This window comes from Solenopsis invicta, chromosome 16, assembly GCF_016802725.1.
Source record: "Solenopsis invicta isolate M01_SB chromosome 16, UNIL_Sinv_3.0, whole genome shotgun sequence".
In the NCBI taxonomy this organism is placed as follows: Eukaryota; Metazoa; Arthropoda; class Insecta; order Hymenoptera; family Formicidae; genus Solenopsis; species Solenopsis invicta.
The window spans coordinates 16,865,611-16,892,246 of NC_052679.1; the positions used below are offsets into that span (position 1 = coordinate 16,865,611).

Sequence of the window (26,636 nt, forward strand, 5' to 3'; positions counted from 1 at the left end):
GACATCATCCAAGTCAAGAAACATAATATTTTTTTTTGCATATAGTTTATTTAAATAAAATACAAAAATGCAAATTTTAAAAGAGTTTTATTTTTATTTTTTTATATTCAGTTTCTTTTCTAAGAAGAAACATATTCAACGAACTATATATATTTGTTATTTAATTTCATTTTCCTACATTTATCTTCATTTTCCTTGATTTTTGTCTAGATCTTTTGAATTAATTGTTACAATATTTTCTTTTGTTATTTTTAAACAAAAATGTATAATTTTAAATATAAAAATTTTATTTTTTATACAATACTATCTTTTATTGACGATATCATTATTAATACAATTAAGTACTTTAGTGAAAAAATATATATAGCTATTTTTTTTATCTAAATTATTTATAATTATTCTTCGAAAACATTTAATAATGCTATATTAATCACACAAGTGTAATTAATTAGTTTTGTGTTATTTTTGTACTGTATGCATAACAGAATTAAAAAAATTGTGTGATAATTTAAACTAGAATAAAAAAATTTAATTTACAAGAAAGAATTAAATTAAAGGAATTATAACTATTTTATGCTTTGAAGCAATTAATTCTTCGCAGAGAGTAATTTAAATAGATAAAATAACTATATATATTTTTTATATTACACATAAGTTAAAATATATAATAATACTTTAGTTGAAGCACAATGTATATCTGTCTAACTGAACTCGTTAGATTACGGAAAACTGTTTCTGCATTTATTCAAAAGAATTTGCTCTTTAAATAATATTACGAGTTTTTCCGCCTTACAATTAAACACACAATCACAAGGAAGTAAAACAATATCCATCCTAAAGTTACAAAGAAGCCAATTAAAACTTGCCACTCAAATATAGAAGAACCTTTGTAAATGAGTTCTCTCATGGATACAGAGGCCAAGGTAGTTGGCATAGCGTAGCTAATCCAACGAAATAATTTTGGCATTCCTTCCACCGGCCATAGAGTTCCTATGATTTTATATAAATTATGAACATTATATAAATTATATTATATTGGTGCAAATGAAATGGCCGTTTTCAGTTTTTTGAATTTCTCACTTCTATAGATCACTTTTCTTCCATATAGAGGATAATATTTGTATATTGTGTCAAAAGTACATGGTTTACATGTGATTTAGTGTACGTAATCTTATTTATATATTATATTATTAGTCATAGAAATTTGTATTAACGTCATGATGAAAAATAAAAAAATTTGTATAATTTACTTGTACGAGTTTAAACTTGATAATATTGCAGTCGAGGCAACACGTAACATTAAACTGCATTTAGTAAAGGTACTGTAAGTAAAAGAACGACGAGGCGTCAGTTTGAAAAATTTTGTCCTGGGGATGTAAACCTCGATAATTTACCTCGTCGGTATCCATCCTCCATCATTAATAACGTCATTAATTTCTTTATGTAAAGCATTGATGCACTTGTACGACACAGGGCAAAAGTCCATTGAAGTAGATGGACACTATTTTCATTAGTAAAGCAAGTTTTAAATTTGTCTAAAATTTAAATTTAAAAAAGGCCATTTTATCTGCACCGACCTAATATAAATTATATATTTATGTATATTATGTATTTATATAAATTATGTACATTAATAAAAACTTGGTAAAAACTTGACACAAATTCTTTGCTAGATACTTTTAAAATTAATTTTAACTAACATTTGCCAAAACTTTTATGTTGCCATTAATAATATAATATATCGCTAGGTAATAAAAATATTTAAATGTAGAAATAACTAATATCATTGAGCAATATTAAATTAAAACAGAAAAGTAAATTTTGCGAAAAAAATTGAATAATGACACACCGTTAAGTGTTAATGTAGGGACAAAGCTTCCAGTCGCAACGTAATGCGCCAAAGTGTGATTGTTGCACACAAAGGAGATAACAAAACCTATAAACGCATTAAAATGAATAATCAATGTAATCTCCAGCAATCTATAAATTGCTACTGTGCGTTTGCCTTGATACATCGTGCAGAGTATACCTACTTACCAAACATCAATCCGCACAAGCCATTGAGAAATAGAAAGAAGCATATGACGAATATCGATCCTTTATAATCCACACCCCATACAACAAAGAATATGAGCATCATCATAGTGATTTGAATAACTACGATGACAAGCTGAATAAGAATATGAGATAGTACGATTTCTTCCGTCCTGACCCCTATTGCATGTTTACGTTTGCATTATTACGATGATAAATAGATAGATGAAAAAATAGCCGTAAAACTGATCTTAGATTAGAGTCTTACCTTGAACCATGCTTCGATTCCAGACACCTTCCAACCGATCTGTGATTATCAAACTGTATGAGTTCGGGACAGCCAAAAAGAAAGAGAGTCTATAAAAGTAAAAGTAATTTAAGATGAGTAATTGATTTTATTTATTATCTTGATTTTTATTTTGCTTACGTTAATATGAATGATGGTATTACGTAATCTAGATAAGTGAGGTCATTCGTACCAAAAATGGGATTTTCAAACTGAAAGTGATTGAAATTTTATTATTTTATTTTAATTCTACACAATAGACAGAGGTATATTAATCATAGTAAATAATTATAAAAAGAGTATACTCTAATGTGTGGATGGGCCAATTTTATCAAATATTTACAATCTTTCATAATATCCTCAAAAATCTCTATGAAACGCTTGTATAGATTTTTCTGCACGAAAAGCCCAATTTGCATATCTGTAACAAAAGTTATTTCGAATTAAAAAATATAATTTAAATAGACTTTTTTTACGTACACACATACAACTTTTAAATTCGGTATGGAATGCATATATGCTGTGCTTATGTAAATAACGCACCACCCATATCGAGGAAAACTTGAATCTGACTGGCGTAAAGATCGGAATCATCCGCAAAATTAGTATCTTCCAATCGAGTTTGCAAACCTTGCGAAAAGTTTTGACTAAAATACATTATACCGCAGAGTTTCCCATCCTGTACATCACTTTTTGCCTCAGAAAAATCCTCATAATATTCCTGAAAGTGAAGTTCTATGAGAATTTTTAAGATTTGATTATTACTGTCATCCTCTCTTAACCCTGGAGTTCTGTGGGTGAACTTTTACCCAGGCGCTAAAAAGTTTAATACAATTTTTATTAAAAGTTTGATGCCTTAAAATAACGTTTAATAAGATTTTAGTATAAACTTTTGATAACGGTGTATCTTCGATTTCGATGAAACTTTGTGAAAAGCTTTATTTAGGATTAAAGTAAAAGCCCTTAAAAAGATTTTTAATGATTCCTATGATAAAACTATTTTTTAACGTAAAATGATAAAAAAGTTGATAAGGTTTCCTTTAATACAGTTAGCCTTATTAGCTATTATTATTTAAAATGATTTTAAATTGACCGTAATGCTGATCTTGTCTTTAGAAAATCTCAAAGTCATTAACCTTTTTAATCGTTTGTTGTTTATTAAAAAATTATTAACAAAATAATTTTCATAAAAGAAACTTAATAATAGGAACAATTTTATTCAACAAAATCTATGTAAAACAGTAAAATTATACTTGCGTGAAAATTATTTCGCGTGAAAAATCGGAAACCCATGTGGACCAGTACAAATACAGACCTCTACAAGGTATTTATGACAACTATTTTGTTAATAACTTTTTAATAAACAAATGATGGAAAACGTCAATAATCTTGTTCATTTAGAAGGTCAACATTAGAGTCAATTTGAAGTCATTTGACGCTAACTGTATGACAGAAAATTTTTACACACATTTTTATCATTTCATATTAAAAATTTTATAATACAACTCGACAAAATTCCTTTAAGAACTTTTATTTCAACCGTACACAAAACTTTTCACCAAGTTTTATTGAAACCGAAAGTTAACCGTCTTTCAAAGTCCGTCCAAATTTTGTTTATATTAAAATAGTGTTTAGTGTATTAACATCTTATAACCTATAAAATAAACAAAAAGTATAAAAAATTTAATTCTGAGTAAATTTTTACTCAATTGTAAGAAAAATATAAATAACACACTCTAGTGCTACATTAAAACAAAACATCTCGGTTTATTTAGGAATAAATTCATGGGAGCAACATTAAGAAGACAAAACTATTTTTAATTATATATATATATATGTATATGCCGATTACATTAATCTTGAAGTAACCTGTTTTGCAATGGAGTCGCCAAAATTGTGTAGAAATCTACAGCTGAGGTTGCGAAAGTGGCAAGTGCTTTCGTCATTCCAAACATTGCCAAAATTGCTGCCGAAATCGCAGTTGCCAGCTTCTTCGTTTATAATCCCAATCTTGATGCCTTTTGGATCACCACCAACTGTCGCAAGGAACAAGCTGGCTTGAACTATCGGGAAGATAGTTGCAAAACATAAGCCTCTGAAAGAATACATTACTTATTATTATTATGAAATGTATAAAGCAATTAATAATGAACGTCAAATTTTTGATATATAATATTTTGCATGTATGTTTCAATTGGGGTACAATTGGGATGAGGTACAAAAAGTGGAAAAAATGGCTAAATTCGAAATTGAAACAATTAAAATTTAATTTTGACGAAGTGTCTCTCTTATAGAGAAATTAATGATTGATAAATACTTACGTGTAATAACGCAAAAATTGGATACCGTTCTTTACGAGTAAAGCTTTAAACCTTTTCAATCGCGGAACTTGATGTCCCGAAATAGCTTTGTACTCCGAGATTACCTTAACAATTTGATTTATTTATGTATTAAAAGATAATATAAAACATAATTTTTTTTAAAACAATTACTAATCGTTCATAAAGGATGTTCGAAGATTGAGAGAGAAAGATGTTCGCAAAATGTGACCAGGGAAAGTGAGGGAGTCTTAAAGATTGTGACGTTTATTGATAAATTGAATTTACATTTATATTCTACACAAATGATTTATTATTTTTGTATTAACCGAGTACGCAGAATGGCTTACCGACGATGATGTATGTGACAATCACGTCATTAATACTTCAAATAAAAAAAATATGCATAATTGATTCTTTGTTAACTTAACAACTTAATTTCTTAAACCGAAGAGACATAAAAAAATATTTGATTAATTTTTAAAAATATGGCAAAGTTCTTAGCTATAATATGTATCCAAAAGAACAATTTTAATTATATGTTTTTATTTCATTATATAAAAATATCTCAGTTATATTACAATTAAAAATTGTACAGCATAAAAACCTTTTGGCAAAACCATCAAAAGTGTATTTTCAAATAAAGTGTTCTATTAATTACTCTTTTCAGATTAAACGTTATTTTTATCTAGAATATCCGTAACTTTTAAGTGCCATACAAGAATAAATAAGTACGTCTTGCAGTTTTTTATTTTTGTATTTAATAACTTATATAAATTAATTTTTTATTGACATAAGAGACCGGTGTCATCTACTAAAGGGGACAATAAAATTACTTTTGACCTGGTGAGTATTATAGAGGGAGAGTGAGAGGGCGTCTAAAAAGGATCAAATTCTACGGACCCTCTTTATGGACGGCTTCTAAGGACAAGATATATTATTTCCATTTATACTTTTGTATGCCTGTGTTTATCTTCATGCAAGACGTCGCTGCTGGTATTCTCGTTAGATTCCCAAGATCTTTCATTTAATGTGACTGCATTATCCTGTGCTTCGCATAATTTCAAGAAAGCTTCTTCTAAGAACAAACATTGAAAATGCTCCAGCAATTTATCTGATGTCGATTCTGCTAACAATTTACCATGTCTCATTAAACCGATCTGCGGAACATTGAAGACACACAATTTTTAAATTCTTTACGATTCAATTTACGTTATTTAATAAAAAGTTTTTAATTTTCAGGGCGTTTTTTAACACTCTTTATATGTATATTTGTAAGACTAATTTAAATAAGGTAATGAAACATAGACTTACTTTATTAGCATCTTTAGTCTCTTCGATATAATGCGTCGTCATCAATACGGTGACACCTTCTTCCTGCGTTATTTTCATCAGGTAAATCCAAATACTGCAAAAGAAAGGCACGTTTAAACGTTTTTCTATTACTCTCTATTTCCCTCTTTCTACTTATTGCGTCTAAAAAGAAAATCTACTTACTTTTCCCTTAAAATTGGATCCAATCCCACAGTAGGTTCATCCAAAATTAGAAGCTCGGGCCTGTGAATCAATGTGACAGCAAAGGAAACTCTTCTTTGCTGACCTCCACTCATGTTCTTCACCAAGTGATCCAACGGAGGTAATTGGAGAAAATCCGAAAAGAAGGTTTCTTTTTCATCTTAAAAATAACACGAAAAAATTATAGAGAGTTGAAATTTTAACTGAAATATTTCGCGAACGAATAATTCGAAACACAAACGGGAACTGTTTGAAAGATGTTTTCCCAAAAGTATTTTGTAAAATTGAAACTCTTTTCGGATACACAACACATACAACGACTACCAGTACTCCTTCCTTATCCATCCATCCTATGTACCCTACCGATCTCTTCATCATTGAGTCCATTGATCCTGCCAAAGTAGTAGAAGGCATCTCTCACGGTAAACTCTCCTGCCAAGGAGATATCTTGCGGCATGTAACCCACTCGAGGTCCAGGAATTCCGGAACCTTTGCTATCCGGAGTACCCCCCAAGACCCACACCTCTCCGCTGTCGAAATTCTGAATCCCAACGATACAGGATAACAAGGTAGTTTTGCCGCATCCGCTGGCTCCCAACAATCCGTATCTGGGTAAAGGGTAGATTTCGCTTAAGTACTTTTTATTTTTGAAGAAGATAAACAAATAGAAAAATATAGAAAGAATAGAGATAAAATCAAACAGTGCCTTGGTGATGTATGAGATTCTAGAGGCAGTGGATGATGTCTTACTAACGGATATATTAGTAGAAATATTGTGAATGGGATAAAACAATAATTTAATTTTAGTCAAGAGGATAATTAAAAGAGAATATGACAAGAACTTCAAAATTTATTTTTTAGAAAATATCAACAACATGTCATCGTCACACACATTACTAAAGTCATTAATGGTTATAAAACTTAAATTTTAATTAACCATATCAAACTTTTAGCCTACTCGTGCAATAAATATTTTGTTTGTTTTGTTGCAGAAAAGGTTAAGTTGGAAAGTGGAGCAATGGACGAAGTGAAGCACGTGCATCGAATGACATTCAAAAAGAATGTTAGGCAAAAAAAAACCTGAAAGAAATTAAATAAACTCAGATAGGAGTTATCAACCTCATTCAGAGGTTCACTGAGAGGATTGATTGGAGAAAGAGCTCAGAAAAGAAGTTACCAGTACATTTGGGGACGAATATATAAGGCTGGCGAAAATTTAATTAGTTATAAAAAATTTTTTTAAATTATAAGGTCCTTAGGTGTTTAAAGACGACCAGAATTATTCTGAAATAGTCTGAAAGCAATGGAATTTTAGTAGTGTAGCAATGAGAGTGCTAGTTGTTGGAAAGAAGGATCCCGAGTTTAAACACTGGTTTCTTAATTTTTCCATCACTTACACGTGTAAATTTTTATCGTATTTAAAGAATAATAAAAATAATAAAAATCGTGCGAGTAATAAATATTAATCAACGCTTTATCGTATTGTTTTCTCTCTTCGAGATTGTCTTTTCAATAATTTCCCCCGGAAGTCAGATTTGTTCGTTTACAACATTACTATTTGTATTAATAAAAAGACGATTAAACAAAAACGATTAACCTGTTGTATTGATATACATATACACTTACACATGTATATGTAAGTAAGTACATTATATATGAAATTACTTACATGGAACCTTTTGAAATGGTCATGTTCAGACCGTTGAGCACCAATTGTTCTTTCCCATATCGCTTTATAGCATTCCTTACGATCACCGCTTTTTCCTGCACCATTTTGCGAAATGGTGATGAGTGTTCAAGCAGTTACCGAACTGTAAATAGAACAAGAACTTGTAAGCTAAAGATTCACTGACATTCCATAAATTTTTATTAACGAGAAATTTTTTACAATATTTTATTTTATCTTTGTGACAGTAATTTTTACGAGTTTTGGTTTTCTTTTTTTTATTATTCTATCATTGCATTTTTTTACAAATATTTTATTGTAAGAAATATTTATTAAAATTTTTAAAAACAATATAGTTTCAAAGATTCTAATTAGTAATTTAAACTTGCATGCTAATTATTATAAAATTTAAACTTGTTATTCTTATTATGAATGATATAAACATAATCTGATAATTTATAAATACAAACAATGTGTTCAAAATACATGTAATGGTTTCTTAAATTTTTTTAGATATGCGTATTATCTGAAAAATCCCTCATTATATTTATAAAAAATAATGAAATAACATTAAAATTTCCGTGAATGTTTATATGATTTGATTGATGTTCAAAGATTTATGTTAGACTTGGTACTGAGGCGCGACCACGCCTGTTGACTCAGCAAATTTAATTGTAAGTTTATTAATAAGTTGTTATATAAGCAACACAGTTTATATAATCTACATCTAATATGCAAAATAGGAATACATTGACTTAACTCATCTAATTGCTTGGCAGAAATTACATGTGAAGATTTTTTGTTTGTTAGATAAAGATTTACTTGGAATTTTGATCCAATTAACTTAAATTAAAATAATGCTTTAATTTGAAGCATGATAAGTTTCGAGTATTATTAGAGTTTTATTTTGTTTCCTGCAATTAAATTTTAAATCTGATGTAATCTATAAGTGTAATTTTTTTTACAAAATGCAAAAAAACTTGTAAAAAATATTGGAAAAAAGATATGCTATATTTGTGCGTGGAGATTGCATATTTCTCGATAAAAGCAACATCAATAGAAGAAGGTAGAACAAAACAAGGTAATTAATGTTTGGTGATGAATAAAAACTAGGTTTTTATAATCAAATTATCTTTATTTCTTAAATATTCTTTAGATATCAATTTTTTTATATAACTATCATTATATAAGATCTTCAGAGAATTATAAACTTTACTTAAAAGAAAAAAAAAAATAAATAGAAAAAGCAACTCTCCCCAACAGTCTCACGGGTGGAGTAGAACGGGGTATCTCCGTAAACAAAATCGGTATAATTTTAATGTCACAAATAAAAAAATAAGATAAAATTGTAATAAAATTGCAAAAAATAATAAATTTTGTTTTTATTCGATAACGCAACTGCTTATTACTCTGGCTCATGGATAACATTCAATGACTCCGAGAGGCCACATTTAACGCGTATGCTTAATTGCGATTCCTCGAACCACACAATACTCCGTTTTATCTCACCACTCTATCTTGATCCATCGTTCCCTAGGATTATTTTCACTATAAAATATACGTATATACGCGAAATTTTATATTTTATAATTTAAATTATAGAGGAAAAATGGGCGGTGTGAGATACGTGTGAAATATTCTTATATCTCGTATAATTCACGTTGAATTCTAAGAGCAACTGTTAAAATTACTTCTTTAGACATTGTAGAATAAATACTGATCATTAACAATAATTATGTTTTTTACAAAGCAGAATTTCTGTTTTAACAACGATTTTTATAATAATTTTTTAACTTTAGTTTAGCTAAACGGCTTGCATGTGACTTTCAAATAATACAATTGAATTTAATGTTTGCTGTAATGTGCGTGTGAATTTGGCATATATTAGTTATATAATGAAGTGAGAAAAGTTATAAGATGGTCATGCGTAATCAATGGAAGCTCTTGCAATTTTACAACCTCATGGTGGATATTGCTTACAAGTAGCAAAGAAATTATTTTTGAATTCAAAAAAATTATTTTAAAATGTATTTTTTTAAAATAAAATATATTTCACAAAATGTTCATAAAACCTTGTTTTTTGTACTAATTAATGAGTAAAATCAGCAAACAGTATTGATTTATAATTTTGTGTAATTAAAAAAGTTTTTTATAATATTAATTGTTAGTATTTTTACAATCTTCTATGAATGTATCCTTTTTCCTTCTCCAAATTGTAAATTACGTTTGCTCTATAAACATGATGAATTTATACCTATAAGATTATTGACAGAAATCTGTGACTTACAAACTAGTGATGATCAAAATTACGTTGAGTTAATATTTATTAAATTATTTAAAAAAAAATTAAATTGTATATTCCACCATTTTTTCCCATCCTTTATATAAATTATTGAATACAGGATCTTGAAATTTATTTAATAAATAAAGCATATTGTACGTTCATCAACTAAAGAATGTTTACGTTTTTTAATTTGATTTTATTAATTTATGTATAAATCTAGATTAAAAAGAATTATGTGAATAGTTTAATTATGTTGCAACTTAACGATTTAATTTTGTTTGAAAGCATTTTTTACGTTTTGTTTGCTGCATTTTTTAATTGATATGAAGTGAAATACATTGTTCCAATTTATATCATCCTTATTTGTTTATCATTTAATTTTACATTATTTCGAAACTTATACAATACATACCGCTAATCAAAATTGTAAGTAAAACAATTTCTTTTTTGAAAAAAACGACAATTATAATTTATGTAATTTATTTACGAAATATTTTTCTCAGTTTTTCAACCAATTTAATTAATTACAAAAATATATAATAAAAGACTGAAACAATATCTTGTTTTAATATATTATATGGAGATATTTTAAATCCTCTTGTCGATCTTGCACTTTTTATAATTTATGGAACATAATGAAACTAATGTGTATATCAGATAATACGTGTTAGAAATCCTAAAACTTTAATTACATATATTTCATGAACTTTGTCGACAATTATTAAAAGTTACATCAAATGTTCTTTTGGTCATGTGTTAAGTTGTGTTTAAGTTAGATAATTAAATTAATTTCCTTGAAAAAAAATGGATCTCATCTTAAATGATATTATAACTAATGGCTTTTCATTCTCCACTATCATTAGTTTACTTACTGCCCAAGTTTTATTGCTTGAGTTTTATTGTTTGCCATAGTTTTTATATTGATCCACGTACGTGCGCACATAATAAATAGATATAACATTAAAAAAATATTAAATAAATTGAATTTTATAAATTGAAAAATAGCTAATAAATAGTGAAAAATAGTTGAAAAAAAATACAAAAATTTTTTTTTAATAATCATTCTTTTATACTAGCATATCGAGATAATTTTCAGGTAAATTAGTAAAAGACAGAGATAGATACAAAAAGGTAGAAAATTTTCTACTACGTTTGTTTCCACGTTGATATGTAAAACAGTACACGTGGCTGAAAAGCCACATGTACGGCAAATAAACGTATCTGTAACAGCAATTGTGGCATACGTTATGTTACCAACGCAGAATCTAAAATTAGATCAGATTTTATTTCATCTTTAAAACGTTTTGTTGCTTTATTTTATATTGTGTGAGTTTTAACATAATTTTAGAAATAGAAAAATGGAAATTACATTATAATATATGAATAATATCAATAAAATAACTGTCAATTAGTATAAAACTTATTAAAATTAATATATTAATTTTAAGATGTACATTAGAATTTGTCACTAATAGTGTTACATCAGCGAGCTTATAATTCTCTCGCGCGGTTATTTAATCATAAATTTCACAAATTTAAAAAAAATTTTTAACTCGAAAACAAAGTCGCATATTGATAAACGCCGTGACACGTATATCTTTTTTTTTATTCAAAAATAATCAAAAGAATTAGCTTCGAAAAACATGAGTATCACTTCAGATGTTTCCTTTGTAAGTTATTTTATTTTAAAAAAAGGCAATGGTATTTCTTTACCTACTGCCATTCTTTATATAAATTATTGACTAATAATAATAATGTAACTGAGGGGGCGGTCTTCATAGCTGAAGATCCGCCTGTAGCACGCAGACTACAGTCCATGGTGCCTCAAATTATTGACTAAAGAATCTTAAATTTATTTAATAAATTGATTATATTGTACGTTTGTTAATTAAAGAATATTTATATGTTCTTTAGGTTGATTTTATTAAATTATATATAAGTCTAGATTAAAAATATTATGTGTAATAATTTAATTATGTTTTAACTTACCGATTTAATTATGTTAGAAAGCACTCTTCAAGTTTTATTCGTTGCACTTTAAATTGATATGAAATGAAAAGACATATATTGTTTCTTTTTATATTATTCTTATTTATTTATCATTTAATTTTACATTGTTTAGAAATTTATGCAACACATACCACTAATAAAAGTAAAACGTCTACTTCTTTGGAAAATTTGATAATCATGATTTGTTCAATTTATTAATGAAATATTTTTCTCAGTTTTTCAACCGACTCAATTAATTACAAGAATATAATAAAAGAATAAAACAATATCTTGTTTTACTATATTATATTGAGATATTTTAAATTCTACTGTCGATATCGCACTTTTTATAATTTACGAAACATGATAAAACTTATGTTTATAGCAGTTATTATGTGTCACAAATTCAAAAACATTGAATTATTACAAACATATTTTATGAATTTTATTATGAGAATTTATGAGACATATTAACATATTTATGAGAATTATTAAGAGGTACGTCTAACATTCTTCAAGACCACGCGATGATCACTGGCATAGTTTTATCTGTAGCTGCTTTAAATGTACTGTTATTATTTCCCCACTCATTAATCTCTGGATTGTAGCTAAGGTAATTATTTCCTACATGGCATTATCCAAGTCAAGAAATATATTTTTCCGCATATAGGTTATATAAATAAAATACAAAAATGCAAGTTTTGAAAGAGTGTTATTTTTATTTCTTTATATACAGTTTCTTCTCAATAAAAAAATGTATTTAACAAATTGCATATCTTAGTTATTTAGTTCCATTTCTCTACATTTACCTTCATTTTCCTTGATATTTGTTAAGATCTATTGAATTAATTGTTACAATATTTCCTTTCGTTAATTTTAAACAAAAATGTATAATTTTATATATATAAAAAAATAAATTTTATTTTTTATACAATACAATCTTTTATGAACGATATCATTATTAATACAATTAAGTACTTTAATAAAACTAAATACACCAGGCAACAAAATTATCGCAACACGCATTTATACTAAAATTTTGCAGAACTTCAAATTATCATAAATTTTTAAAAATAATCGTACTTGAAAATTTTTTTTATTTTCAAGCTTAAAGACTCTACTTTAAGGTACATTTGGCCAATTTTGAATTTCTGCTTTTCTCTTTCCGCCGTTTCTTTAAAAGTAAAAACGTATTTTGTTTCCAAACATTTGCATAGTTTGACGCACTCCACGGGGTAGAATAAATTTTTTTTGCAAATGTCACGATAGCCATCGTAAATTTTGGAATATTTTTTGCAAATAAAAAAAATCAACTGTACGATTTTTTTTTCAAGGATTTAGAATATATCAATTATTGCATGATTCGGAGAAACGCTATGAAATGTAGTGATTTACATTGATTCCCATAAAAACTGTGAACACCAAAACTCTATATAAGCGTAAACTTATTCTTTACTGTATCACTCAAGAAGCAAACGATAAAGTCGAAACAATGCTTTGTTTGAACAAAATATAATGTGCGCAAATCGTTTCTCTTTTGGAAGAATTGAATCAAAATTATGTTGCAAGGAAAATTAGATGTTCATCGATCCTCTTTTTATCTCTCAAGTTTGGGCTTGTTATCAAGAAACAGGCGAAATGCGTCGAATTTCGTATAACATCAGCTGGAGAAGATCGCTTCATCATCAATGAGACAAATCGAAATCCGGGTAATGCTGACGGTAACTGACAAAAATGCATACATAACTTTGATACATCTTAAATCCTCGAAAAGAAATCGGACAAACTTGATTTTTTTTTCTTTGCAGGGAAGACTCTAAATCTTACGATGGCTATCGTGACACTTGCGAACAAAATTTATTCTACCCCGTAGAGTGCGTCAAACTATGCAAATGTTTAAAAACAAAACACGTCTTTACTTTAAAGAAACGGCGGAAGGAGGAAAGCAGAAATTCAAAATTGGCCAAATGCACTTTAAAGTAGAGACTTTAAGCTTTAAAATAAAAAATTTTCCAAGTATGATAATTTTTTACAAAGTTATGATAATTTGAAGTTGTGCGAAATTTTGGTATAAATGAGTGTTGCGACAGTTTTGTTGCTTAGTGTATATACCTATTCTTTGTTATCTAAATTACTTATAATTATTCTTCGAAAACGTTTAACACTGCTATACTAATCATACAAGTGTAATTAATTAGTTTTGTATTATTCTTGTACTGAATGCATAATAGAACTAAAACAATTGTGTGATAATTTAAGCTAGAACAAAAAAATTTGATTTACAAAAAGATTAAGGAATTATTGCTATTCCATCCTTTAAAGCAATTAATTTTTCACAGAGAGTAATTTAAACCGATAAATTAATTATATATCTTTTTTTTATGTAGCACATAAGCTAAAATATATAATAATACATTTTAGTTAGTTGAAACACCCTGTATATTTGTTTAAATGAACTCGTTAGATTATGCAAAACTGTTTTTGCATTCATTCAAAAGAATTTGCACTTTCTAAATAATATTACGAGGTTTTCCGTTTTACACATAATACAATCACAAGGAAGAAAAATGTCCATCCTAAAGTTATAAAGAAACCAATCAAAACTTGCCACTCAAATATAGAAGAACCTTTGTAAATGAGTGCTCTCATGGATATGGAGGGCAAGGTACTTGGTATAGCGTAGCTAAACCAGCGAAGTAATTTTGGCATTCCTTCTATCGGCCATACAGTTCCTATGATTTTATATAAATTATGAGCATCATATAAATTATATAAATTGTATATTTATGTATATTATGTATTTATATAATCTATGTACATTAATAAAAACTTAGTGAAAACTTGACACAAATCATTCGCTAGATATTTTTACTATTAGTTTTCACTAATATTTGCCAAAACTTTTATGTTGCTATTAACACTATAATATATTGCTACGTGATAAAAAAATTTAAATTTGGAAATAATCATTTAATAATTAATTTCACAATACTATGAACAATAGTATTGAACAATACTAAATTAAAATAAAATGTTATTTTGGCGAAAAAAATAAAATAATGACATACCGTTAAGAACTAATGTAGGAAAAAAGCTTCCAGTCGAAATGTAATTTGCCAAAGTGTGATTGTTGCACACAACGGAGATGGCGAAACCTAGGAATACATTAAAATGTGTAATCAATGTAATCTCCAGCAGATTATAAATTGCTACTTTCGCGTTTTTCTTGATACATCGTGTAGAGTATACCTCACCGAACATCAATCCGCACAAGCCATTGAGAAATAGAAAGAAGCATATGACGAATATCGATCCTTTATAATCCATACCCCATACAACAAAGCTTATGAGCATCAGCACAGTGGTTTGGATAACTACGATGACAAGCTGACTAAGAATGTGAGATAGTATAATTTCTTCCATCCTGACACCTATTGCATGTTTACATTTGCATTATTACGATAAAAAATAGATAGATGAAAAAATAACCGTAAGACCAATTTTAGATTAGAATATAAATTACCTTGAACCAAGCTTCGATCCCAGACACCTTCCAATCGATCTGTGATTATCAAGTTGGAAGAAACTGAGACGGCCATAAAGAAGGCGATTCTATAAAAGTAAATGTAGTTTAGGGAGAGCAATTGATATAACTTATTATCTTGATTTGATTTTTGCTTACAGTAACATGAATGATGGCAATATGCAATCTCGATAAGTAAGATTATTCGTACCATAAATGGGATCTTCAAACTGAAAGCAATTGAAATCTTATTTTTTAATCTTAATTCTACACGATAGACAGAGATATATTAATCATAATAAAATAATTATAATAAAATATACTCTAATGGGTGGATCGGTCAATTTTGTCAAATATTTGCAGTCTTGCATAATACCCTTGGAAGTCTCTATGAAACTATCGTATAGCTTTTTCTGCACAACAAGCCCAATTTGCATATCTGTATAAAAAATATTTTAAATTTAAAAATATAATTTAAATAAACTTTTTCTACGTACACGCATACAAGAATTAAATTCGGTATAAAATATATATACTGCATATATCAATAACACACCACCCATATCGAGAAAAACTTGAATTTGACTGGCGTAAAGGTCAGAATCATCCGTATAGATCGCATGTTCCAATCGAGTTTGAAAACCTTCAGAAAAATTTTGACTAAAATACATTATACCGCAGAGTTTTCCATTCTGTACATCACGCTTTGCCTCGAAAAAGTCTTCATAATATTCCTGAAAGCAAAGTATTAATAAGAATCTTTATGATTTGATTATTACTGTCATCCCTTCTTAACCCTGGAGTTCTATTGTGGATCTAACTTTCACCCAGACGTTAAAAAGTTTAGTACAGTTTTTAATCAAAGTTTGATGTTTTAAAATAAGATTTAATAAGATATTAGTATAAACTTTCGATAACGATGTACCTCCGATTTCGATGAAAAGACTTTATGAAAAGAAATTTAGGATTAAAATAAAAGCCTTTGAAAAAATTTTTGACGAACCTTATGATAAAGTCATTTTTTAACATGAAATAATAAAAATGTGGATAACGTTTCTTTTAATACAGCCAGCTTCAAATGACCTCAAATTAACTCTAATGTTAATCGAACGTATAACACACTCTAGTGCTATATTAAAACGAAACTTTTTAGTTATATATGTATATGCCGATTACATTAATCTTGAAGTAACCTGTTTTGCAATGGAGTCGCCAAAATTGTGTAGAAATCTACAGCTGAGGTTGCGAAAGTGGCAGGTGCTTTCGTCATTCCAAACATTGCCAAAATTGTTGCCGAAATTGCAGTTGCCAGCTTCTTCGTTTATAATCCCAATCTTGATGCCTTTTGGATCACCTCCTATTGATACAAAAAACGCGCTGATTGCAATTATCGGTAAGATCACCGCGTAACATAAGCCTCTGAAAGAACATATTATTTATTATTATTATGAAATGTACAGCGATTAATAATGAACGTAACATTTTTGAAATATATTTTGCATATATGTGTCAATTGAAGTATAAAGTGAAAAAAATGAGAAAATTTAAAATTGAAACAATTAAAATTTAATTTTGTGAAAGTTTTTCTCCTATAAAGAAATTAATGATTAATAAATACTTACATGTAATAACGCAAAAATTGGATACCGTTCTTTACGAGTAAAGCTTTAAACCTTTTCAATCGCGAAACTTGATGTCCCGAAATCGCCTTGCACTCCGAGATTTCCTTAATAATTTTATTTATTTGTATTATAAGTTTATATAAAACATAATTTTTTAAAAAATAATCACTAGTCGTCCATGAAGGATTCAAAGATTGAGAGGAAAAAATGTCCGCAAAATGTGACAATTTGTGACCAGGGAGAGTGAGGGAGTCGTGAAGATTATGACGTCCATTGATTAATTGAATTTACGTTTGTATTCTCAAATGATTTATTATTTCTGTATTAACTGAGTACGTAGAATGGCTTACTGACGATGTTGTATGTGACACTCAAGTCATCAATACTTTGAATGAAGAAAATATGCATAATTGATTTCTTGTTAACTTAACAATCCTTTAAACGGAAGAAACATAAAAAAATATTTGATTAATTTTTAAAAATATGGCAAAGTTCTTAGCTAAAATATGTATCCAAAAGAACAATTTTAATTATACGTTCTTATTTTATTATATAAAAATATCTTAGTTAAAATTTAAAATTGTGCAGTATAAAAACGTTTGGCAAAGACATCAAAAATGTATTTTCAAATAAAGTGTTGTATTAATTACTCTTTTCACATTAAACATTATTTTTATTTAGAATATTCGTAATTTCTCGTGCCATACAAGAATAAATAAGAATGTCTTATAATTTTTTTCTCTTTGCTTTTAATAACATATTTAATTTAATTTTTTGATCAAAAAAAGAGACTGATAACATCTACAAAGGGGGGTGGTTTGGACAATGTAACTAGTTTTGACCAGGTGAGTATAATAGAGGAGGGGAAGGGGCGGCTAAAAACGGCCAAATTCTACGGACGCTCTTCATGAACGGCTTCTAAGGACAATATATTATTTATACTTTTGTACGCCTGTATTTATCTTCATGCAAAACGTCGCTGCTAGTATCTTCGTTAGATTCCCGAGAGCTTTCATTCAAAATGACTGCATTATCCTGTGTTTCGCACAATTTCAAGAAAGCTTCTTCTAAGAACGAACATTGAAACTGCTCCAGCAATTTATCTTTTGTCGATTCCGCCAACAATTTACCACATCTCATTAAACTGATCTGCGGAATATTGAAGATACACCATTTTAATTCTTTTCAACCCAATTTACGTTATTTAATAAAAAGTTTATAATTTTCAGGACGTTTTCTAACAGTCTTTTTATATGTATATTTTTAAAACTAACTTAAATAAATTAATGAAATCAAGACTTACTTTATTAGCATCTTTAGTCTCTTCGATATAATGCGTCGTCATCAATACAGTCACACCTTCCTCTTGCGTTATTTTCTTCAGGTAAGTCCAAATTCTGCAAAGAAAAAGCACATTCAAACGTCTTTTTATTACTCTCTATCTCTCTCTCTTATTGCGTCTAAGAAGAAATCAAAATCTACTTACTGTTCCCTTAAAATTGGATCCAATCCCACAGTAGGTTCATCCAAAATTAGAAGCTCGGGCCTGTGAATCAATGTGACAGCAAAGGAAACTCTTCTTTGCTGACCTCCACTCATGTTCTTCACCAGGTGATCCGACGGGGGTAATTGGAAAAAATCCGAAAAGAAGGTTTCTTTTGCATCTTAAAAATAAAACAAAAAAATTATAGAAAGTTGAAATTTTAACTGAAATATTTCGCGAACGAATAATTCGAAACACAAACGAGAACTGTTTGAAAGATGTTTTCTCAAAAGTATTTTGTAAAATTGAAACTCTTCTCGGATACACGCCACATGCAACAAGTACCAATACTCCTTCCCTATCCATCCATCCTATGTACCCTACCGATCTCTTCATCATCGAGTCCGTTGATCCTGCCGAAATAATAGAAGGCATCTCTCACGGTAAACTCTCCTGCCAAGGAGGTATCTTGCGGCATGTAACCTACTCGAGGTCCAGGAATTCCGGAACCTTTGCTACCCGGAGTACCTCCCAAGACCCATAACTCTCCGCTGTCGAAATTCCGAATCCCGACGATGCAGGATAACAAGGTGGTTTTGCCGCATCCGCTGGCTCCCAACAGTCCGTATCTGGATAAAGGGTAGATTTCGCTTAAGTACTTCATATTTTTGAAGAAGATAAGTATTGAGTATTAAGTATTGAGAGAATGGAGATAAAATTAAACCGTGCCTTGGTGATGTATGAGATTTTAGAGGCAGTGGATAATGTCGTACCAACGAATATGTTAGTAGAAATATTGTGAATAGAACGAAACAATCTGATTTCAAACAAGAGGATAATTAAAAGAGAATATGATGAGAACTTTGAAATTTATCTTTAGAAAATAACGACAACATATTATTGTCATACACTACTAAAGACATTAATGGTTATAAAACTTAAATTTTAATTAGCCGCATTAAATTTTCAACCTACAAATCCAATAAATATTTTGTTTTTTTTTGTTGCAGAAAAAGGAAAGCTCAAGATAGAAAGTAGAGCAATGGACCAAGTAAAGCACGTGCATTGGATAACATTTAAAAAGAATGTTAGGCAAAGAAAGTCTGAAGGAGCATGATTGAACTCACAATCAGATAGGAACTATTAATCACATTCAGAGGTTTATCGAGTGGGTTGATTGGAGAAAGAGCTTAGAAAAGAAGTCACAAACATATTCAGAAATGAATATATAGGCAGACTGGCAAACATTTAAGAAGTTATTAAAAATTTTTAAGGAATTATAAGGCCCTTAGATGTTTAAAGGCGATCAGAATTACTCTAAAAGCAATAAAATGTCACTAGCAATTATAGTGATAGCTGTTGGAACGATGGATCCTGAGTTCAAACTCCGGCTTCTTACTTTTTACACTTGTAAGTTTTTATCGTATTTAAAAAATAATAAAATAATAAAATTTGTGCGAGTAATAAATATTAATCAACGTTTTATCGTATTGCTTTCTTTCTTCGAGATTGTGTTTTCAATGATTTCCCCCGGAAGTCAGATTCATTCATTTACAACATTACTATTCGTATTAATAAAAAGACGATTAAACAAAAACGATTAATTTGTTGTATTGATATACATATATACTTACACATGTATGTGTAAGTAATTATATTATATATAAAATTACTTACATGTAACCTTTTGAAATGGTCATATTTAGACCGTTGAGCACCAATTGCTCTTTCCCATAACGCTTTGTGGCATTCCTTATGATCACCGCCTTTTGCTGTACCATTTTGCGAAATGGTGATGAGTGTTCAATCAACTACCAAACTGTAAATAAAACACGAACTTGTAAACTAAAGATTCACTGACATTTCATAAATTTTTATTAACGAGAAATTTTTTACAATATTTTAATTTATCTTTGTTACAGTAATTTTTACGAGTTTTGTTTTTGATTTTTTATTATTCTATCATTGCATTTTCTTACAAATACTTTATTGTAAGAAACATTTACTAAAATTTTTAAACAATTTTTAGACAATACAATTTCAAGGATTCCTGCAATTAGTGATTCAAAATTGTATGCTTATTATTATTAGAGGAAGGTGGGGTAAGACAGGGTAGTTAAGCTTTGAGTATTATTAAAAACTAGGTTTTCATAATTAACGAGTCATCTTTATTTTTATAATAGTTTTTGGACATTTGTCTTTCAATATATTGATCATTAAAATAAAATTTTTATGTATTATAAATTTTATTTCATAAATAAAAACCAAAAAGAGATATTTCTCCCCATCTTGCCAGATGGGGTAAGATGGGTATTCCCGCGCGTAAGGTAGAATATTTATGCGTTTTGAGATCAATTTTTTTCTCATACGTTTAATATAATTTTATTTTATACTTTTTTGCTCTCTTCTTTTCTTTTTTCGCCTCCGTTTATTTCCTTGCTGTTATATCTTCTTGCAGTTATAAGAAAATCGTAAAGAAGTATGAATTATGGTCTATCTCAATAACGCAGCTGTCTATTTCGCTGACTCGTATGTAACTTTTAATGATCAAAGAACCGCATTAAATACGAATGCTTGATTGTGATTTCGGAATTAAAATCGCGCGATACAGGCGATACCCTATCTTACCTCCTTACCCTTTCTTGCCCCATTTTCCTCTAAATTTAAACTTGTTATTCTTATCTTCTGATGAATAATGAAAATTTAATTTAATGATTTATAATAAATCCAAACAATATGTTTAAAACACATGTGATGGCTTTTTAGATTTTTAAGACATGCGTATCATGTGAAGAATCCATTATTATATTTGTGATAAATAAAGAAATAACATTAACGTTTCCGTAAATGTTCATATGATCTGATTGATTTTCAAAGAACTGCGCTGAACTTTGTATCAAGGCGCGATCGCATTTCTTGATTAAACAAATTTAAATATAAGTTTATATATAGGTTATTATATAAGCAACGCAATGCATATAATCTATATCTAATATGCAAAATAGGAATACATTGTCTTAACTTATCTACCTAATTGCTTAGCACATTATTGCACGCGTAAAGATTTTTTGTTTGTTATGCAAAGATGTATGTGGAATTATAATTCAATTAACATAAATTGAAATAATGATTTATCTTCAAACGTGATAAATTTCGAGTATTATTAGATTTTTTATTTTGTTTTCTGCAATTAAATTTTTAATTTGATGTGATCTGCAAGTATAATTTTTTTCAAAAAATGCAAAGAAACGTAAAAAATATTGAAAAAAAGTCTGCTGTATTTTTGCGTGAAGATTCCATATTTCTTACTAAAACCAACATCAATAAAGGAAAGTAGAGCAAAACAAAGTAATTAATAAATAATAAAATGAGGTAAATAAGAGTTCGACACGGCTAATGTTGCACAAAAACAAATATATTTATTAACCTTAACATTTTCTACATTTGATTCGATTTGTAAGTTTCAACTTTACTTTAAAGTCATCTTCATAAAATTAACAATAATAACGCCTTTTACATTCCGATCGTTTGGCCATCATCGTCCAAACGTGCAGATGAATCACTACCGGTTCGTAGTTCCGAAATGAAATCCTCTCCACTGCTTGTATTGTCGAAGGAGATAGTTTTAATTTTTTTACAATACAATGTTCACCGTGAAATGAACTGATATATTGAGCAATTGTCTAGTGACACCCCAAGTAGCCGACAATGACCAGTGATGCAATGGACAACATCAGTTTTAAATTACTTGGATAAATTAATAATTCGCCTCGCTGTCTTGTGATGTTTCCACATCACCGATATTTAAGTCACCGAGCGTTCAACGTCAGATCGGTTCGGTTACAAATACAGACAAGCAACTCAAAACAATGAGTCAGAAATAAACATAAGTAATTCCACCGCAAAAAATAAATACATGTAGAGCTAGGTAGTTGAATAAGTTATAAATATAAATAAATTAAAATAAAAATAAGTTACATAAGCTGTCGGCTGTTAAAAACTGAATACATAAATAATTAAATAAATGAATAATTAAATAACAAACGCATTACAAATTCTCGTTTTGAATGCACAATCTCATTAGCAAAGAGGAATACGCATGATGTAAGAATTCAGTGCGATTTCAATCCGATTGCAAATTCAGGCCATTCTCTTGCATCTGAATGTACATCATTTGCGACGCTAACCGCCTGCTCAGGAAACGTTTCGAATCAAGAACCCGGATATTCTCCCAATCGAACTCATGATTAAATTTTATTCGGTGTTCAGTAATTATCGAGTGGTTCTTATTGTTTCAATTAATGTTATTGCGATGCGTTTGTTTGATGCGTTATTCTTGTTTTTTTAGTTTTCTGCCAGTTTGGCCTACGTATGAGGCATCGCATTCTTTGCATGCAATTTTATATACCACGTTTTTCTTAAAGTTTATTGAAAGAGCGTCCTTCTGTTTTTTAATAATTCTGTTCAATTTGTTGAGACTAAAAAAAGTCGGTTTTACATTTAAATTCTTCGTGATGGATACGAATTTCTCAGAGATGTTGGGAATGTATAGTAATATAAACCAAGGAATTTTTTCCTCGGCCGTGTCGTCAGTATCAGAATTGTTCACTGTTTGTAATATCACTTATTTTTGTGTTTTAAATGTAGTTGGAATATGTTTATCTGTTTATCACAAAATGACTCACAAATGTAAGTAGGTACGTGCCGCGAGATCTGTCTTCAAAGATGATAAATCCGTTTGGGAATGATTGACAACTCTAAAGGCGTCATTTAGTCCAAATTTTAAAATTCTAAAAATAAATTGATTATTGGAATATTCCCACTTATGTTTAGATCGAAAATGAAAGAAATTGAGCTTTAATTATGTATATTGAATTTTATCGTCTGACTTACAATTACTTATTTATCCAACACTTACCGACTGACTCACAATTATTTATTTATTTAATTATTTATGTATTTAATTTTTAACGGTCGACAACTTATGTAATTTAGTTTTGTTTTAATATATTTATATTTATAACTTATTCAACTGTCCAACTCTACATGTATTTATTTCTTGCGGTGGAATTACTTATGTTTATTTCTGACTTATACTTATTGTTTTGAGTTGCTTGTCTGTATTTGTAATAGGACCGATCTGACGCTGAACGCTCAATGACTTAAATATCGGCGAAGTAGAAACATCACAAGACAGTGAGGCGGATTATTAATTTATCCAAGTAATTTAAAACTGATGTTATTGCATCACTGGTCATCGTCGGCTACTTGGGGTGAGTCACTAGACAATTGCTCAATATATCAATTTATTTCACGGTGAATATCGTATTGTAGGAAGATCAAACCATCTCCTTCGGCAATACAAGCAGTGGAGAGGGTTTCATTTCGGAATTACGAATCGGTAGTGATTCACCTGCACATTTGGACGACGCTAGCCAAACAATTGGAATGTAAAAGGCGTTATTATTGTTAATTTTATTGCTGAAGATGGCTAAAGTAGAGTTGAAACGTCAGAATTGAATCGAATGTAGAAAACGTTACGGTTAATAAATATATTTGTTTTTAAGCAACACTAATCGCGCCAGACTCTCATTTGCCTTTATTTATTATTTGTTAAATCTTGAGAGTCGTTTACTAAACTGTTTTAAGGTAATTAATGTTTGATGATGAATGAAAGCTAGTTTATAATCAAATTATCTTTACTTTTTAAATATTCTATAGATATCAATCTTTCCATATAACTATCATTAAATAAGATTTTTAGAGAAATATAAACTTTACTTAAAAAAGAAAAAAAGAAAAAAGGCAACTCTCCCCAACAGCCTCAAGGGTGGCGTAAGACAAGGTATCTCCGTAAGCAGAATTGGATACACTTAAAACGTATACTATAATCCTAATGTCACAAATGGAAAAATGAGATAAAATCGTAGGAAAATTGCAAAAAAAAATATAAATTTTGGTCTAACTCGATAATGCAACTGCTCATTCCGCTGGTTCATGGATAACATTCAATAACCGAAAGGCCACATTTAACGTGTATCGTGTATGCTTAATTGCGATTTCTCGAACCACACTACGTTTTATCTCACGGCTTTATCTTGCTCCATCAATCCCTAATATTATTTTTGTTCACTATGAAATATACATATATACGCGAAATTTTACACTTTATAATTTAATAAATTATAGAGGAAAGGTGGGCGGTGTGAGATACGTGTGAGATATTCTTACATCTCGTATAATTTGCGTTGAATTCTAAGAGTAACTGTTAAAATTACTTCTTTAGACATTGTAGAATAGATATTGGTTATTAATGTTAATTGTATTTTTTACAAAAGCAGAATTGGTCTTGCGTAATCAATGGAAGCTCTTGCAATTTTGCAACCTCATGATGGATGTTGCTTACAAGCAGCAAAGAAATTATTTGAAAACTTATTTTTTTTAAATAAAATATATTTCACAAAATGTTTATAAAACCTTGTTTTTGCACTTATTAGTGAGTAGAACTAGAAAAGCATTAATGATTTATGATTTTATATAATTAAAAATGTTTTTTATAATATTATAATTATTAGTATTCTTACAATCTTTTACAAACACATCCTTTTTTCTTCTTCAAATTGTAAATTACGTTTGCTCTATAAACTTAATAAATTTCTACCTATAGGATGATTGATAGAAATCTATGTCTAATAAACTAGTGATGATCAAAATTATGTCGCGTTAATATTCATTGAATTATTTACAAAAAAAAATAAAATGGCATATTCCACCACTTTTTCCCATCCTTTATATAAATTATTGAATAAAAGATCTTAAAATTTATTTAATAGATTAAGTATATTGTACGTTCATTAACTAAAAAGAAATTTATACGTTTTTTAATTTAATTTTATTAATTTATGTACAAATCTAAACTAAAAAGAAATATATGAATAGTTTAATTATGTTGCAACTTATCAATTTAAATTTGTTTGAAAGTACCATTCACGTTTTGTTTGCTGCATTTTTTACTTGATATGAAATGAAAAAGAAAACACATTGTTCCAATTTATATCTTATTGGTTTATCATTTAATTTTACATTATCTAGAAACTTATACAATACATACCGCTAATCAAAATCGTAAATGAAACAATTTCTTCTTTAAAAAAATCGCCAATTATAATTTATGTAATTTATTTACGAGATATTTTTCTCAGTTATTCCACCAATTTAATTAATCACGAAGATATATAATAAAAGACAATATCTTATTTTAATATATTACATTGAGACATTTTAAATTCTTTTGTCAATCGCGCACTTTTTATAATTTATGGAACATGACAAAACTAATGTGTATATCAGATATTACGTGTCATAAATACACATATTTCATGAACTTTATTGACAATTATTAAAAAATACATCAAACATTTTCCACGACTACACGTTGGCTACTAGCCTTGTTTTATGTATAGCAGCTTTAAATATTGTTTCCTTCTTCCCACTTCTTTAGATTCTGAATAGACTTATTTAAGATAATTAACTCCTATATTTGTAATTTAAATGAAGAAACAGTATGCCTTTCCGCATTATAAATTTTTTAAGCAAGATACAAAAATGCACTTTGACTGCTATTAGAATTATCAAACTTTTCAGTCGTTTTGCTTTAATTTTTTTATATTCAGTTATATAGATTATACAGGTGTTGCATTAAAAAAAAAAAAAAAAATATCTAAATATCTAAGAAAATCAAGCATTAAGAAAAACGTTCCAAATAAAAGTTATATAATCAAGAAATAATAATATAATATAGAATATTAAAATTTAACCTTTAAACACACCGATCCCGCTAGATACGTAAACACATTTTCGGGTTTGAGACTTTTTCAAATTTGAGAAATTATAATTTTGATTCCAATCAACATTTC

At 28.6% G+C, this 26,636-nt stretch overlaps 2 protein-coding genes across 4 annotated transcripts; both read right to left on the reverse strand.

Moving 5' to 3' along the window:
* Positions 1-74: 74 nt before the first annotated feature.
* LOC105203094 (ABC transporter G family member 20) lies at positions 75-13,283 on the reverse strand. Of its 2 annotated transcripts, XM_039458512.1 has the most exons (16): positions 12,245-13,283; positions 12,093-12,138; positions 7,823-7,964; positions 6,517-6,761; positions 6,136-6,313; positions 5,953-6,046; positions 5,592-5,798; positions 4,642-4,745; positions 4,190-4,415; positions 2,864-3,041; positions 2,626-2,741; positions 2,462-2,532; positions 2,303-2,391; positions 2,038-2,214; positions 1,850-1,936; positions 75-990 (listed from the first exon to the last, which is right to left on the reverse strand). In XM_039458512.1, the coding sequence occupies exons 3-16, from the start codon at positions 7,924-7,926 to the stop codon at positions 773-775; spliced, it is 2,094 nt and encodes a 697-aa protein (XP_039314446.1). In that variant the 5' UTR covers positions 7,927-7,964; positions 12,093-12,138; positions 12,245-13,283; the 3' UTR covers positions 75-772. The 2 variants fall into 2 exon arrangements, with proteins under 2 accessions (XP_039314446.1, XP_025989491.1); XM_026133706.2 differs by having other exon boundaries at positions 12,093-13,283.
* A 1,169-nt stretch (positions 13,284-14,452) lies between these two features.
* On the reverse strand, positions 14,453-26,428 carry LOC105203042 (ABC transporter G family member 20). 2 transcript variants are annotated; one of them, XM_011171773.3, is made up of 15 exons: positions 25,832-26,428; positions 20,398-20,539; positions 19,105-19,349; positions 18,724-18,901; positions 18,541-18,634; positions 18,180-18,386; positions 17,238-17,341; positions 16,809-17,034; positions 16,172-16,349; positions 15,939-16,054; positions 15,775-15,845; positions 15,616-15,704; positions 15,347-15,523; positions 15,161-15,247; positions 14,453-14,824 (listed from the first exon to the last, which is right to left on the reverse strand). In XM_011171773.3, the coding sequence occupies exons 2-15, from the start codon at positions 20,499-20,501 to the stop codon at positions 14,613-14,615; spliced, it is 2,088 nt and encodes a 695-aa protein (XP_011170075.1). In that variant the 5' UTR covers positions 20,502-20,539; positions 25,832-26,428; the 3' UTR covers positions 14,453-14,612. The 2 variants fall into 2 exon arrangements, with proteins under 2 accessions (XP_011170075.1, XP_011170076.1); XM_011171774.3 differs by having other exon boundaries at positions 14,608-14,824; positions 15,342-15,523.
* Between the last annotated feature and the right edge of the window lie 208 nt (positions 26,429-26,636).